The 17,614-nt window shown below is 39.0% G+C and overlaps 1 protein-coding gene across 1 annotated transcript in view; it reads right to left on the reverse strand.

Moving 5' to 3' along the window:
- Nucleotides 1-577: 577 nt before the first annotated feature.
- Nucleotides 578-17,614, reverse strand: part of LOC106879782 (ER membrane protein complex subunit 1) — a 32,927-nt gene continuing 15,890 nt past the window's right edge. Inside the window, exons 12-24 of the mRNA XM_014929488.2 lie at nucleotides 16,639-16,755; nucleotides 15,435-15,490; nucleotides 15,025-15,207; nucleotides 13,406-13,570; nucleotides 11,871-12,041; nucleotides 10,634-10,759; nucleotides 10,116-10,197; nucleotides 9,400-9,519; nucleotides 8,101-8,222; nucleotides 5,452-5,662; nucleotides 4,290-4,374; nucleotides 2,150-2,298; nucleotides 578-882 (exon numbers count right to left, since the gene is read on the reverse strand). Of these exons, the coding sequence (XP_014784974.2) occupies nucleotides 722-882; nucleotides 2,150-2,298; nucleotides 4,290-4,374; nucleotides 5,452-5,662; nucleotides 8,101-8,222; nucleotides 9,400-9,519; nucleotides 10,116-10,197; nucleotides 10,634-10,759; nucleotides 11,871-12,041; nucleotides 13,406-13,570; nucleotides 15,025-15,207; nucleotides 15,435-15,490; nucleotides 16,639-16,755 (1,748 nt within the window). The 3' untranslated portion in view covers nucleotides 578-721. The remainder of the gene's footprint in view (nucleotides 883-2,149; nucleotides 2,299-4,289; nucleotides 4,375-5,451; nucleotides 5,663-8,100; nucleotides 8,223-9,399; nucleotides 9,520-10,115; nucleotides 10,198-10,633; nucleotides 10,760-11,870; nucleotides 12,042-13,405; nucleotides 13,571-15,024; nucleotides 15,208-15,434; nucleotides 15,491-16,638; nucleotides 16,756-17,614) is intronic.

Below are 17,614 nucleotides of genomic sequence, written 5' to 3' on the forward strand. Positions count from 1 at the left end.
TTTCAGTCATTTGACTGCAGCCATGCTGGAGCACCGCCTTTAGTCGAGCCCAGGACTTATTCTTGGGAAGCCTTGTACTTATTCCATCGGTGTCTTTTGCAGAATCGCTAAGTTACGGGGACGTAAATACACCAGCATCGGTTGTCAAGCGATGTTGGGGGTATAAACACAGACACACATATACGACGGGCTTCTTTCAGTTTCCATCTACCGAATCCACTCACAAGGCTTTGGTCGTCCTGAGGCTATAGTCGAAGACACTTGCCTAAGGTGCCACGCAGTGGGTCTGAACCCGGAACCATGTGGTTCGTAAGCAAGCTACTTACCACACAGCCACTCTTACATACGTACAGACATACGTATATATATGCATATATTACATATATACACACATACATATGTATATACACACACATATCTGTAGATATCTATACACACAATGGGCTTTTTTAGTTTTCATCTACCAAATCCACTCATAAGGCTGTAGTTGGCTCTATAATAGAAGGCTCTCACTCAAAGCATCATGCAGTGGGACTGAACCAAGAAACATGTGGTAAGGATCAACATTCAACAAAAATATTTTAATTTTCTTTTTATTTGTAGATGTAGAAAAGAAATTTTTAAAAAAACAGCACAAAAAAAAATGTGAATAACAATAATAATTTACATAGAAAATGTAAGAAAAGATCATTAAATATAATTAATTAAAACGATGTGACAGTTATCTCCAGGCTCTGTTCAAAGCTTTTCGAGCTGCTAGTTTTTGTGACACAACAGACACCACAATCATACCAATTAGTACACTGCTAATAAATATATAATCAAAGTCATCTTTGAGGACATCGAACATCTTCGAAGGGTTCACCCGGGTGTAGAAAAGATCTGCAAACAGAAAGGAGACAAAATAACTCAGATGGAGAAGACTTTATTAGTGTGTGGTTAAGAATGGTTTCATTTGGATTGGTCGGTAAGGGTTTTTTTAAGCAACACTCACCCTTTTGTGCCTGAAACTATCCTTGATTCTATTTATGGAAAGCGGACATTAAACGATGATATACATATATATATACATGCATACTTACACATCATCATCGTTTAACGTCCGCTTTCCATGCTGGACGGTTTGACTGAGGACTGGTGAAACCAGATGGCTACACCAGGCTCCAATCTGATTTGGCAGAGTTTCTACAGCTGGATGCCCTTCCTAATATCAACCACTCAGAGAGTGTAGTGGGTGCTTTTACGTGTCACCCGCACGGAGGCCACATACATATATATTTCAAACTGGTCAGAATTAAAATCTTCAATCAAAATCTTGTGTCCTAAACACCAGCTTAATAATGGTTTCAAATTTTTGCCACAAGGGCAGCAATTATAGGGGAGGGGATGAGTCAATTACATCGACCTCAGTGCATAACTGGTACTTATTTCATTTGAAAGGTTGAAAGGTAAAGTCAACCTCAGCAGAATTTGAACTTAGAACATAGCAACGGGTGAAATACCACAAAGCATTTCGTCCAGTGTGTTAACAATTCTGCCAGGTCACCGCTTTACACCAGCTTAATAATAATAATAAAGCTATTTTACTACATTTTCCATTATTTTCAAAAGTAGTGTACATCAGCAGAAATATGGTAAAAAAAAAGGGTGACACTGCTCCTCCCCCATTCCAATCCAGGAAGAATGAAATAAAATGGAGAGAGGAGGAATTGAACCACAGGAAGTGGCTTTGTGCTAGGTTAGAGGGATAGAGATGGGGATCAACTGAAGTCCCATATCTAAGGTCAGTGTTGTTCAAGTAGGGTACTACTGAACCTAGTGAATGTTATTTGTTATTTGGTGTTCTGTAACAGTGGGGAGAAAAGGATTATGTCTAACTTTTGCAGGCCCACTGGACTGGTGAGCCTGATAGAGTCAATGGTCAGCATAAACAGTCTGAAATATATATATATATATGTATGTGTGTGTAAGAAAAACATTGGTAGGAAGTGGTTTTTCAGAGGGTGGATGTTGAGAAGAAAGATTAGTTGTAATGGTGAATGTTGCGCTTGAGAAAGGTGAAACATAGAACGGTTGACAAGAAGTCATGGGGGATGATACAACTGAATTGAGAAAACAAAGAATGAAAAGAAGACATGGTTTAACTTACCGAGTCCATAGGCTAAGATTAGAGAAGTTGATTCTAACCCAGCAGAACCAGTGTAAATACCACTGATTCCATCAACACTCTTGTTGTAGTTGACAATAGCTTCTATGTTGATAGGAATCTCTGGCATGTAAGGAATAATTCCTTCTTCCCTGCAACAACAAATATGGTAAATAGTAAATAAAGTGTATTTTCATTGTTGGATAATACAAGCAAAGGTCGACAGTGACTTTGAAGTTGCAATTTAGTTGCATCCATCATAAAGTAAAACACTTTTGATATTTCCAGATTATATATTCTTTGGTTCATCTTGTGATTGGAGCAATGTGGCTGTTATTCATTTTTCCATAGGTTAGACAGAATTTGTTGAAGCAGATTTTCTATCACTAGATACCCTTCTTGTTGCAAACCCTCTGTTTCCAAGCTAGCTAATATTTCCCTAGGGCAATATTGGAAACAAACAGCACCATTTGTATTTACACTCATCTTGTGGTATTAAGATATGAGTACACGCAAAGACACACACTCAACATTAAGCGGTTGGCATTAAGTAAGGAAATCCAGCTGACATAGGAGCTTGGCACTGTCCTCTGGCTTGTCAGTGTCTGTGAAATCATCCAACCCATACCAGCACAGGAAAAGGACATCCAATGATAATGATGGGCTTCTTTCAATATGAAATCCACTCAAGTCTTTAGTCAGCTGGTAACTATTGTAGAAGACATGTCCATGGTGCTGCACCGTGGGACTGAACTCAAGACCAAGGAGTGGAAAGCAAGCTTCTCAACCATACAGCCATGACTGCACCTATTTCATTTTTTTTTTTTTTACTTGTTTCAGCCATTTGATGGTGGCCATCTTAGAGCACCGTGTTAAAGGGTGGTAGTCGAAGAAATCGGCCCCAGGGCTTATTCTTTGTAAGCGTAGTGCTTGTTTTATCGGTCTCTTTTGACAAACCACTGAGTTACGGGGATGTAAACACACCAGTATCAGATGGGGGGGGGGGGGCAAACACAAATATATACGTATATGTTAAATTAAATGAGACAACAAGGCCAAGGGTGTGTGGACATTTTCAGGACATTTATAAAAAGAAAGTCTTATAGTTGTTTCTGGGATATTAGGGATATCCCTATACTGCGACAGGCTTTTTCCAGTTCCTGTCTACCTAATCCACTCACAAGGCTTTGGTTAGCCCGAGGCTATAGTAGAAGACACATGTCCAAGGTGCCACACAGTGGGACTGAACAAGGGACTATGTGGTTGGGAAGCAAGCTTCTTACCACACAGCCACGCTTGCACCTATGAATGCATGTATATAAAAAGACATGCCTGAGTTTGATTAAGTTTGTTAAGCGAAAGTGAGAGGCAGCATCGAACACTTCAAAAGTGATCACCTGAGAGAGAGAGAAAGACATACTTTTCCAGGAAATCTTTCTCTCGGTGCCGCCGGACTGTCTGCCATGCCAGTGGCACGTAAAATGCACCATTCAAATGTGGTCAATGCCAATACCACCTGGCTGTCTCCCATGCCGGTGGCACGTAAAAAGCACCCATTACACTCTCGAAGTGGTTGGTGTTAGAAAGGGCATCCAGCTGTAGAAACCTTACCAAATCAGATTGGAGCCTGGTGCAGCCTTCGGGCTTGCCAGTCCTCAGTCAAACGGTCCAACCCATGCCAGCATGGAAAGCAGATGTTAAATGACGATGATGATGATGGTGATGAGACACAAGATCAATAGATCACTCTGCAAATATTAGATTCCACTTCTTCCCATGACATACCATCTTATATACAAACTTACATACACACATGCATTTAGAGCTGGTTGTCAGAAGAGTGCCTGATGCCATTTGTATGCCAGGCAAAATGCTTAGAGCCATTTTGGTTGTCTTTACATTCAAATTCTGCCATGGTTGACTTTGCCTTTTGTCTTTCCCAGCTTGATAAAATAAGTACCAGTTGAGCACTGGGGTCAGCGTAATGGACTTAACCCACCCCACAAAAAAATTTTCTGGCCTTGTGCCAAAATTTGAAATCAATATCGTTTTTAACTTTGGTCAAGTCAGTCTCTGCAGTGAGACATTGTTGCAATTAAGGTAAGTATTTAATACTGACCAATGTGAATATAAAAGGACTTACATGTGCTGCTGTGTTGGTGTTACAGGCCGTCGAGGATCGAGGAAGGCTTTTGGCACAGACAGGAGACCACCAAATTTGAGGGCCACTGCAAAATAAACATACAACTTCAATTACAATAGTATGGGCAACCACAGTGGCACGGGTGATGTATGGGGAAGGGCCCAGTGCTTTGAATAGATGAAACCTGAGGAAGAGGGAAATATGAAAAGATGTGATGAAGATGGATCTTAAATGCTCATTAATTAGTTTGATAGTTGAGCTCTGATTGGCTGTATGCAAATGAGTTCATAACTGGGATCTGGAACTCACGTGGAAAAAAAAATTTCACGTCCTGGCTTTCTCCAAGGTGTATTTATGATTTTGTTAACTGATAAGTTATTAAGTTGAGTTTTCTTCTTCCAGGACATGAAGTCATTACAAGTGACAGATCTCAACTGTCACCACAAACACCAATACTACAAGTGTGATAGTCTCTACACAGCTGATTGATTTGCTGAAAACAATGACCAAATCTTCACTGGACAGGTGTACTATTTAAAGTAAATAGTTGGGACAGTCATGGCCGGGATGTTTCTGACCACAGTCCTGCTCCACCGGCACTGGTCTGAGGCTTAACAACAAACCAGGGCTGCTGAGTCGGAAACAATTAAGGGGAAGTGGGAGTCAGTATAGTTTTACCGACTCTGACTCACAATGTCTGTATTCTTGAATCTAAACAAGCTATAACATAAAGGCCGACTCAAAGTACAAGCGTATGCACATGCTTTATGAGATACGTAGACCACAATCACTTAATTACATAAAGAGGAGTCAGAGTCAGAGCTGCCAATAGTACAGGAGTCGAAATTTTTTGTTTTGACTCCACAGCCACACATACACACACACACATAGCTGTGGAGTCGAAGCCAGAAAAACTACACTGACTCCAATTCACAATCTCTTTATTTTTTAATCTAAACCAGGGCCTACTCAAAGTACAAGTGTATGCATATGCTTTATGAGATATTTTGACCACAATCACTTAATTACATAAAGAGGAGTCGGAGTAGGAGGTCCAATAGTAAAAGAGTCAAAATCAAAGTTTTTTTTTTGTTTCGACTCCACAGCTCTGTAACAAACTTAACATGTACAAAGTTATCCTTAAGCAAGTGACTTAACTTACCAATCACATGTTTGCTTGTGATGCCTTTCTCTGTCACCGTGGCAGCCATGTTGGAGATATAAGCTGGGAATATGTAAGCCTGTCTTGTAACCAACGGTGCCAATATGGGATTTAGAGACGAGAAAGCTGTAGAGTTGCTTTGTTCTTTCCCTTCATACATCTCAAGGACGACCATTTCATTGCGTCTATTCTTTTGGTTGTAGAAATTATACTTGATGGAAAGAAGAGAGAGAAATGGTTAGGTGAGTGCCGTATTCTAATCTGGAGCAAACAGAAAGAAAGAAAGGAAATAAAAGAGAAAACCTAAACTTCTACATCAATGAAACTGTTTCTTAAGCACAAATAAAGAATGACCAATTATTATTATATAGGTGCAGGCATGGCTGTGTAATAAGAAGTTTACTTCCCAACCACATGGTTCCTGGTTCAATCCCACTGTATATGATGAAAAGTTGTTATTATTATAATACAAAGGAGGCAGTTTGGCAGAACCATTAGCAAGCTGGGTGAAGTACTTAACGGTATTTCACTTGTTGCTAAATCGTGAGTTCAGATTCAGCTGAGGTTGGCTTTGCTTTTTATTCTTTCAGGTTCGATAAATTAAGTACCAGTGAAATATTGGGGGTCAACATAATTGACTAGTCCCCTACCTCAAAATTTCAGGCCTTGTGCCTTTAGTAGAAAGGATTATTATTATTATTATTACATGGTGGAAGTCAGCTAACTGACAGGATCATTAGTGTGTTGAACAAAGTACAGGCATACCTCAGCTTAAGTCATTTCGATTTAAGTCTTTCTCAATTATACGTCGGTTTTCAAAAATAACATATGGAAAAATAAAAATCAAGTTAAGTCACTTTACTCAACTGTACGTCTGTCTGCCATAAATATTGGAATCGTGAAATCACAAGAAAATTGTTAAAAGCACATAAAAATCATATTAAAATATGTACAGTAAATGTTAAGATACACACCATAAAGTAGTGTAGCTGAGTGAACAAAATCACCAAATTGTATGTCCATATTGGTAAATTTAAAATGATTAAGTTTTTTTTACTATTGCAAAATAATAATAATTACTGAATTCGTTTTTTAAGCTTAAAAAAGGGCTTTTATTTAACCATGTCTCATTGCAAACCACATTCATAAATAAAGCATCTGCAATGTACGGTAAACACTGCCAAATTGAATTCATAAATTTAGATACTTGTTTTTTTACTGTATTAAAAAATAAAAGTTATTTGTTTGTAAGTTTAAAATAGGTTTTTATCAAACATTTATTATTGAAAATGCATTCATAAATAAAGTACAGGACTGGGAATGGTTATTATCGGTTTAGCCCAGAGACAAGGAAATTCGGTCTAGCCTAGAGACATGTTAATTCGACTTAAGTCGTGTCTCCTGGAACCAATTAACGACGTAGGGTGAGGTATGCCTGTACTTGGTGGTATTTCTCCCAGCTCTTTACAATCTGACTTCAAATTCCGCTGAGGTCAAGTTTACCTTTGTCCTTTAGGGATTGATAAAAAAAAAAGCACCGGTCAAGCACCAAAGTCAATGTAATTGGCTAAACTTCTTCCACCTAAAATTGCTGGTCTTGTATCAAAATCTGAAATGGTTATTATTGACATTAAGGTGATGAGGGTGGTGAGCTGGTGGAATTGTTACTATGCTGGTCAAAATGCTTAGCGGAATTTCATTTGTCATTATGTTCTGAGTTCAAATTCAGCTGTGATTGACTTTGCCTTTCATCGTTTCAGGGTCAATAGAATAAAGTACCAGTGAAGTACTGGAATCAACAGATTAACCTCTAACTTCTAAAACTAATAACCTTGTGCCAAATTTAGAAAGAATTATTATCATGCCACACTGATAAGGGGCAGGCACAGTGGTGTGGTTAAAAATTTTGCTTCCCAACTACAAGGCTTCAGGTTCAATCCCACTGCATGACATCATCATCATTTAACATCCATTTTCCATGTTGGCATGCATTGGATGGTTTGACTGAGAACTGGTAAGCCGGGAGGGGCTGCACCAGACTTCAAATTCCTCTCAGGTTGACTTTGTTTTTCATCCTTTCAGGGATTCAGCATCAACATCATCGTTTAACGTCCATTTTCCATGCTGGCATGGGTTGGACAGTTTGACTGAGGACTGGCAAGCCAGAAGGCTGCACCAGGCTCCAATCTTATCTGGCAAGGTTTCTACAGCTGGATGCCCTTCCTAACGCCAACCACTCCAAGAGTGTAGTGGGTGCTTTTTGTGTGCCACTGGCACAGGTGCCATTGACCCGACACCAGCATTGGCCACGACTACGATCTCACTTGGCTTGACAAGATTTAGCTGATGAAAGCTGGATGTGTGTGTGTCCTTGTTTTGAATGTATGAATAGTAAATGAGCATCACTATCACACAAGTGGGGGTTGTTGTTCCTTGGAAACGAGTGATGGTTTGTGGCAGGAAGGGCATCCAGCCATAGAAAATCTGTCTCAGAAAATTTCATCTGACTCATGTCAGCAGAAAAGTGGACATCAAAATGATGATGATGTTGAGCCAAGCTTGTATCCATTCTTTACTTGACCACCTCGTTTATCAGGGCAGTTACTAATTAAAACATGTCTTAAATGAAGGGTTAATTAAAATACCTACCACAACCCAGTTCTCAGAATGTACCACATTAACAGGCCCTTTCACTCTGCTATGTTTGGAATGGTAAACAACATTTCCAGTGATCAAATCAATCAAATAAATATTCAGAAAGTTGGATGGAACTGTCAAACAAAAAGATAAACAGAAATTAATATTTAGTCAACAAAATTAACTAATTAAGCAGTTACTTCATATTTATTCTCACCTGATTGTTAATGAATAAATAATCACACTGTATTGTCATTATAAAACTTTAATTAAACACTATGGAAACACCTTGGTAGTGGGTGGGGAGGGTCTCCATTGTTTCATAATGATTCACTTGTTTGATCTAGACTGAATTAACTGCTCCTGAATTAATTAGTAATTGGTTGAGTATTTCACAGACCTTTAACATAATTCTCAGGCAGAATCAATGTAACACAATGTGTAACAAAACAAAAACCTTTAAACAATTTCAAGTACAATCCATTTGATGGGCTTCCATACAGTTTCCATCTTCCCAATTTCACTCACAGAGACATAGGCCAACCTAAAGCCATAGAGAGTGGTATTTGCCCAAGATGCCACACAATGGGATCGAACCTGGGACTTTCGCCATTATCAATTAATGTATATATTCCATGCTGACAAGGGTCGGATTGGTTTGATAGGATCTGACAGGTCCAAGCATTGCATTATGTACCACTGTCTGCTTTAGTTTGGTTTCTATGGTTACATATCCTTGCCAACAGCAACCACTTTACAGGATGCACCCAGTGCATTTTTGTGGCACCAGCCCTGGTGAGGTTGCCAAGGAGCTTGCCAAACTAAGATTCCTTTAATACAGTTTTATATTTAAGAGATGAGGAATTATGTACATTATTTACATTTGACGGATATTTGTCCTCATCTTGTTTGTTGTTAACACAACGTTTCGGCTGATATTCCCTCCAGCCTTCATCAGGTGTCTTGGGGAAATTTCAAACCTGGGTCCTCATTTCTACTACGGGCCTCTAGAACAGTGATGCTCATTTACAGCTATTGCACTATGTCAAGAGAAGAAAGCATTAACACTCACACACATATACATACACATGTATACATACTTGCACACACACACACACACAAATATACACATGATGAATTTCTTTCAGCTTCTGTCAACTACATCCACTTAGAAGGCTCAGGCTAGCCAGGGGTTATATAGAAGATGCAATAGGGCTGAACCCCAAACCGGTGCCTATTAAGGAATCAATCAAAGGATAAAGAAGATTTAAAGTCAGAGGGTTCAATATCAGTATAAGGAAATATAATTACATTTCTGTGAAGGTGATGGGGTCTCCTCCCCTTCAGCAGTGACAACCACCAGATTGGGGTTGAGGTATTTATAGAGAACGCTTCTGTCACCAAGGACACGGCCCAAGGAATGTACAACTTCTGAAAATATAAATGAATAAGTAAAAGACTGCGTATGTTAAAGCATGGTGAACTTAATTGGGTAAGAAAGTGTTAAAAGAATGATTAACATAAAAAGGGAATCAAATGTATAGCAAGTATATATCATCATTATTTAATGTCTGTTTTCCATGCTGGCATGGGTTGGACAGATTGACAGGAGCTGCACAGGTGTTGGTGTGTTTATGTCCGCATAACTTAGCGGTTCGACACAAGTTACTGATAGAATAAATATCAGGCTTAAAAAAAAACAATAAGTGCCAGTAAAGTGACGCTGGCAGCGATCACGCTCAAATGGTGCCTTTCACGTGTCACCAGCACGGGAGCCAATTCGTGGCCCTGGCAACGATCATGCTCGGATGTGCTTTTAACGTTCCACTGGCACGAGTGCCAATCAGGTGGTCATTCAACTAAAAATTCTTCAAGGTGGTGCCCCAGCATGGCCGCAGTCTACTAACTAAAAGAAATAAAAGAAAAAATAAATAACTGCCCACCTCAGCCCTCCTGGCTAATACTGACCAGTGGGCAGTACCTACAGTGATGATGGTGATGTAGCAGGTAAAAACTGAGTGACTTACCTGAGTTTCTCTTGGTAACAACGTTTGTTATGGTCTGTATGTTGTTCTGCATATTGACCATCCAGGTTTTCTCAGCCACAATCTACAACACATTTGGACATTTAAAGAGACCGGTGTGAGTGGTCAGTGTAGGTGTTATAATCGGTGTGCGTGGTCAGTAACACTGATGTTTAGGGTCAGCATAAGTGGTCAGTGATATTGCAATGTATTGTTTTGGTCAGTGTAAATGATCAATGAGACTGTTATAGGTCAGTGACATTGTAATGTTATGGTCAGTGTATATAGTTACTGACACTAATGGTCAGAGAGTGGTCAGAGACATGGTTGTGACCATTCTAAGCAGTCAATGACTGCTTACAGTCAGTGACAGTAATATCATGGTCAGAGTAGTCACGGACAGTGTAATGTTATGGTCAGTGTGAGCAGTCAGAGATGGAGTAATGTTAAAGTGGTCAAAACCATTGCAATATAAACAACACCAGAGTCCAGTTAAGAGAGAGACACACAAAAATAATTACCTTATCTCTGTTGCTAATTAGTCGATAACCTTGCATTTGTCCTTCCTCTACACTAACGGAGTAGAAAAACACTGAGGGTAGGCATTTACGGAGAGTCATCTGATAGGAAGCTGGGTACGTGTGAACCTGAAACAGAAGTTAGAATATTACACCAATCCAATATTGACATTTACATACAGTGTATATATATGTGTTTGTGTGTGTGTCTCTATAAACGTGTGTGTGTGTGTAACTGTCTGCCATTGGTTCTGACGTGTGTTCCAGCTGAATCAATCAAACAGAACAGCCTCCTCATAAAATTAATGTGCAAGTGGCTGTGTACTCCACAGACATCATCATCATCGTTTAACGTGTGCTTTCCATGCTGGCATGGGTTGGAAGGTTTGACTGAGGACTGCACCAGGTTCCATTGTCTGTTTTGGCAGAGTTTCTACAGCTGGTTGCCCTTCCTAACTTGCCAACCACTCCGAGAGTGTAGTGGGTGCTTTTTACGTATATGTATATAAGTACTACAATTAGATACATATATGCACGCATGTGTACATATATTGTTTTACACAAAGAAGTGATGCACAGTGCCAGAATTTTCGACTCGAGTCAAACATAATTACACCGAACTGTTGTTAGAATAACCTCACAAATGGAGACTGGACTGGCCAATTTGTACTGGCATCGTTTGTAATAACGAAATCGAACCAATCAGTGATATTTTGAAAGTATTTAGTGTTCTTTTATTTGTTTGTCATTTGACTGTGGCCATGCTGGAGCACTGCCTTTAGTCAGACAAATCGACCCCAGGACTTATTCTTTGTAAGCCCAGTACTTGGTCTATCTGTCTCTTTTGCCAAACTGCTAAGTTACGGGGACGTAAACACACCAACATTAGTTGCCAAGTGATGGTGGGGGAACAAACACAGACACAAACATATACACACCTACACACACACACACACACACACATATATATACAATGGGCTTCTTTCAGTTTCCGTCTACCAAATCCACTCACAAAGCTTTGGTCAACGCAAGGCTATAATAGAAGACACCTGCCCCAGGTGCCACGGAGTGGAACTGAACCCAGAACCATGTGGTTGCTAAGCAAGGGGATGTATTTCCTATTGTAAAATGTAAATATTAAATGCTTTCAAAATATCCTTATTTGGTTAGACCTCATTATTACGACTTCTATAAAAACATGTGTGTGCATTTGTATGTGGTTAGTGACTTTGTAACTTACAACAAAATTACTGTCCAGTATAAGCACTCCTTTCAAATAGTTCTTGTCCACCTCAGAGTACATAGCTGCCTGAACCACTCGGTAAGCGAGATTCTTGCCACTGGATGGAATGTCAGACACAGGATTCCCAGTTACAGGGTTGAAGGCATAAATCACCCCTTCACCACTCACCTAGTTACAAAAGCAAAAGAAACAAATCCACAACAAGATATTAAAAGACTTTTACATTCCAGTTTGGTGATAAAACAAAATAAATTAAAAAGATTATATTGATTTAAAGACATCATCATCATAATTTTATCTCTCCTTTCTATTTGTATAACTTCTTCCTTAAATATTCTATCATTTGCTCCCTCTTCCCCTCCTCCTTCTAGGAATCTTTCCCTTTCACTGTGTGAGTAGTTCCTTTACTCAATGCCTGCCAACAAGCCTAGTATGTGCATTCATCCTGCACTTCATATGTTAACCCTCTTTGTTTCTCTCTTTTATTATCCCCCTATAAATGAGACATATATAGATCATCATCATCATTTAACGCCTGTTTTCCATATTGGCATCAGTCGGATAGGTTGACAGAAGCTAGCAAGCTAGAGAGCTGCACCAGCCTCCAGCTGTCTGTTTTGGTTTCTATGACTGGATGTTCTTCCTGACAACTACTTTACAGAGCGTTCTGAGTACTTTTCCTGTGACACCATCATCAGCATCATCATTGTTTAATGTCCGTTTTCTATGCTGGCATAGGTTGGATGGTTTTACTGAGGTTTGGAGAGCCAGTGGCTGCACCAGGCTCCAATCTGATCTGGCAATGTTTCTACAGCTGGTTGTCCTTCCTAATGCCAACCACTCTGAGAGTGTAGTGGGTGCTTTTTACGTGCCACCGGCACAGGAGCCAGTCAGGCAAGCCTGGCATTGATCACGTTCAGATAGTGCTTTTTGTGTGTCACTGATATATATACACACTCACAAGCAACCTCCACACAATTTCCATCCAACCAAATTCTTGACAAGATATTGGTCAATGTGAAGCAGTAGTAGAAGACATTTGTTCAAAATGCCACACAGTTTGTCTTCAACTGGTGTCATGGCCATCTTAATTCTTCTTATACATAACCCAGCAATGATTGATGTCTTCAGCCTGTATTTGTACTTCAAAGTCTCTACCTTCACACATATGATGGACTTCTTGACAGTCTCACTCTACCAAATGTCACTCATGAGACATTAGTTAGTCTGGAAGAATAGAAGAAGACTCTTGCCCAAGGTACCACGCACAGTGGGTATTGAACCTGAGACCACGTAGTTGCAAAGCAAGCCGCTTGACCATGCCTGTGTCTGTTTTTGCGGCAGTTTTCCAATGAAATACCATTCCTACTAGTGATGAGTAAAAAGATAAGTGAAACCTATTTGTCAGCCAGTCAGACTGAGGCAATTATAATTACAAAACACAATGGAGTAATAAGGTTTTAAACATAACTGCACAGTTGTTGAGTGAGAAAATGTTTTAAAAATACATATCCGATAACGGTTCTACTTACTTTGTTTTTACCGAGAACCAAACACTGAGGGTGGTTACCAACATGTGCTGTAGTTCTCTGGACAAAGAGCATGAGACTTGGTTTACCATAGTTGTTGAATGGTGCCATCTTGGAAATATAATGGCACCATATGATACGACCGTTGGTACTTCGGATGCCAAACAGCTGTAAAGAGATAAAAACAAATTATTTTAACTCTTCTGATATAAGCCGCTCCCAATTCTGTGATACAACCTTACTGCTTTAAAAGGGATCTAAATTAAAACCTTTAATTAACATTTAATGTTGATTAATGTTCCAAACACCAATTTAATAATACATTATTTACATTTGATGGATATTTGTCCTCATCTTGTTTGTTGTTAACATAACGTTTCAGCTGATATACCCTCCAGCCTTCATCAGGTGTCTTGGGGAAATTTCGAACCTGGGTTCTCATTCCTAAGGTATTTTTCGATATTATTATTATTATTCAGGTCACTGCCTGGAATCGAACTCGGAATCTTGAGGTTAGTAGCCTGCGCTCTTAACCACTACACCATAATAATGTCAATGCTATTTTAAGGAATTCTTCACTATTTTAAAAATTATTCGAATAGAAATATGGTAACAAAAACGTTAAAATGATGTAAAATAAACAAATATATATAAACGTCAGTCTACTTCTTTTGCATTCCATGTTTTAACACCCATTGAGCACAAATTTTCCTGTCATTGTTTTGTGTTTACATTTTCTTCATCATTTCTCAAATTTTTGTCTACCTGTTGTAACCACACACGTTGTACATCTGTTTGTCTCTCATTCCCCTCATTCCATTCATGCTATTTCACCTATTTATCTATACACACACACACACACATTGCCATCATCATTTAACATCCGCTTTCCAAGCTGGTATGGATTGGATGGTTTGACACGGAGCTGTCTGAACTCCATTTCTCTGCTATGATATGGTTTCTATGATTCTATGGTTGGATGCCCTTCTTAATGCCAACCACTTAACAGAGTATGGTGGGTGCATTTTGCATGCCACTGGCATGAGTGTTGACACAGCTCTAGCATGGGTCTTTTTATGTGGCACCAGCACCCAAAAGGACAAATCCGTATAGATGGAAGACAGCGATTTTACTTAGGGATATGACAAAATCTTCAGGAAATCAACAAGCTTAACTTTTTAACCAGCCATATCCAGCCAAAATATTCTACCTGTTTTATGTTCAAACTGGTCAGATCCAGCCTTTCAGACCTACCTTACAATGTTATTCTAAAAATAAACAACCACATCATCAAAATCTCGAAGCTACAACATAATACAAGATTAATTCAGAACAATGTGAATAAATTAGCATTATATTTGGCAGACTAATCTGAATGCTAAAGGGTTAAGTCAACAGGATTAATTGTTGCCACATTGAAGGTTACCCAACAAAATAAATTTATGTTTCATGTTCAAACTGGCCAAATCAGACCTCTCACCTAACCTACAATGTCATTCTAAAAATAAACAACCACAGGACGATGCATGATTAATTGAAAACAATGTGAATAAAGAACATTTGACAAAGCAATCTGAATGCTGAAGAGGTTAGACAAGAAAAAGAATAAATGAAGCATTAACCTTTCCAGGACGAGTGATGGCGACTATAATTTTGTTGAGATTGAAATCATCTCTGGTCAAATCTTCTTCGTCTTCCTCTGTATCATCTTCTTCAGACTCCACATCTTCATCATCATCCAACATGGAAGACGGCTGGTGGTGTCGATGACCCTGAAGCCTTTGTAATATGTACTGCAGTAACATCTGCGGATTGAGAAAATATCATCTGGGAACATTAGAAGCCTTCAAGTCGAAGAGGGGGACAGGCAAAATAACAGATGGAAATGGTTTCAAATTCTAGAACAAGGGCAACAACTGGTATTTATCTTATTGACCCAAAAAGGACGAAAGTCTAAGTGAACATCAACGGAAATTCTTGAAACAGAAGCAAATGCAGAATATAAAAACGGACAATGGAAGCGTGGCATTACCTTGACTTGTCCGATTTGAGAACTGATTCTTTTCATAAACATAGTCAGAACATCATCTAGAAAATACCAAATGATATAATTACATAAATAATTAATGAAAGAAATATTTAGGTTGCTGAAGATTTTATAATTACTATTTACAAATTAGGTTTCTAACTTGTAAATACAGACTGGGTTGGTTTATAACATAGCCCCTAACCTCCACCCTTTTCACTGTTTCTGTTAAACAGATGTCTTTGAATTTGGAGATAAGCATGGTCATGTGGACACTTAGTTTGCTTTCTAATAACTTCAGCAGCTTCCAACAGAAGCTGTGGTGATTGTACTTGGCTCAATAGAAACTAGAGTAATTGTGGTTGGTGTAGTGCCTTGCCTCAGTAGGAATTGAGGTGGTTGTTGTGGATGTGTCTGTCTCCAACTGAAGTCGTAGTTGTTATGTCATGGTTTTCCTCATACAAGTCCAATATTGAAATTTGATTTGATATGGTAGAATTGCTTTAACTAGAAACTACTCTGTATGTATGTGTGTCAGATGCGCAATCTGAGGGCTGCCAAGATCAATGATGTTACAATGAGAAGTAGGTCTGAAGAGATGTTAGAGTGGAGGCAAGTAAATGTGTTGAGTACAAGAGGTAAGGTGGAGGAGAGCTTCAGTCAGACTCTTTATCGCAAAGAAACACAGGTGCAAATTCTTCTGGATTAGTAACAATCCCAGAATTGCTGGAGTAGTCATATTCTTGGCAGAGGAATAGATACCTGAAATAATTGGTGTATGTGACAGAATAATTAAATCAATCATAGGTAACATGATATATCCACTGATCAATCAAGATTCACAGACATACAAAAGACCATTTCTCTGAGATCCATCTAGCAGACTGCTTTGATAACAGACAAAAACAACCTTGTTATCATGGTTGGTGACATCAATGGACATGTTAGGTAACAATATGATGACTATTTCATTATACATAGTGGCTGTGGTTATGGCACAAGGAATGAAGAAGAGATCAAGGTTCTTGGAGTTCTGTAATACAAATGACTTAACCATGCGCAATATTGACCACATTCGTCAGTCACCAGTTCATCTACCAAACTTTATACTAAGAAACTCATCTAGAAAAGCAGAAATGATTCACCCAACCCATGCCAGCATGGAAAGTGAATAGAAACAATGATGAAGTTGAAATTAAAAAGTAATTACTTTGCTGGGAGCCAAATTCATCTTCAAACTTTGCCTGGGATTCTGACAATGGTAAATCAACCATTTCAACTGCAAAAATGTAAGCCAATGCTTCTTCTCTGCGCCATGCTACACGACCTGAAACATTCAAAGATATATGTATGTGTGTGTCTGCATATATATATATATATATATGGCATTACCTCAGGAAGCGTATGTTTGAAAAATTGAACGACAAAACCACTTACACACACAGTATAGAAACATCCTTCCAAAAGTGTTCTGCCATTGTTTTTTCTAAGATGCTTTAAAATAATTAACAATTTTTATTTTTAGAAAATCGTTCTTCAAATACTGTGGCTGTATCAAATACTATTTAAAAAACTTCTAAAAAATGTGCGTGTACCATCATCATTTAACATCTGTTGTCCATGCAGGCATGGGTTGAACAGTTTGACTAGGGCTAGTAAGCTAAGGGGGCTGCACAAGGTTCCAGTCTGATTTGGCATGGTTTCTACAGCTGGATGCCCTTCCTAACACCAACCCTTCTGAGATCATAAGTGGTGCTTTTATGTGCCACTGGCACAGGTGCCAGTTGCGTGACACCAAGACACAGGCATGGCCGTGTGGTAAGAAACTTGCTTCCCAACTACATGGTTCTGGATTCAGTCCTACTGCATGGCACCTTGGGCAAAGTGTCTTTTACTATACTCCTAGGCTGACCAAAGTTTTGTGAGTGGATTTCATAGATAGAAACTGAAAGAAGCCTGTTATGTGTGTTCTTGTGTCTGAATTTGCCCCCACTACTACCACAACCACCATCATCATGTGACAACTGGTGTTGGTGTGTTTACATCCCTTAACTTAGCAGTTTGGCAAAAGAGACCGATAGAATAAGTAAGTACCAGGCTTAAAAAAAACAGTAAGTACTGTAGCCGATTCATTCAATTAAAATTCAAGCCAGTGCCCCAGCATAGCCACAGTCTAATGATTGGCA

The sequence above is a fragment of the Octopus bimaculoides genome, chromosome 3, assembly GCF_001194135.2.
Source record: "Octopus bimaculoides isolate UCB-OBI-ISO-001 chromosome 3, ASM119413v2, whole genome shotgun sequence".
Taxonomy (NCBI): Eukaryota; Metazoa; Mollusca; class Cephalopoda; order Octopoda; family Octopodidae; genus Octopus; species Octopus bimaculoides.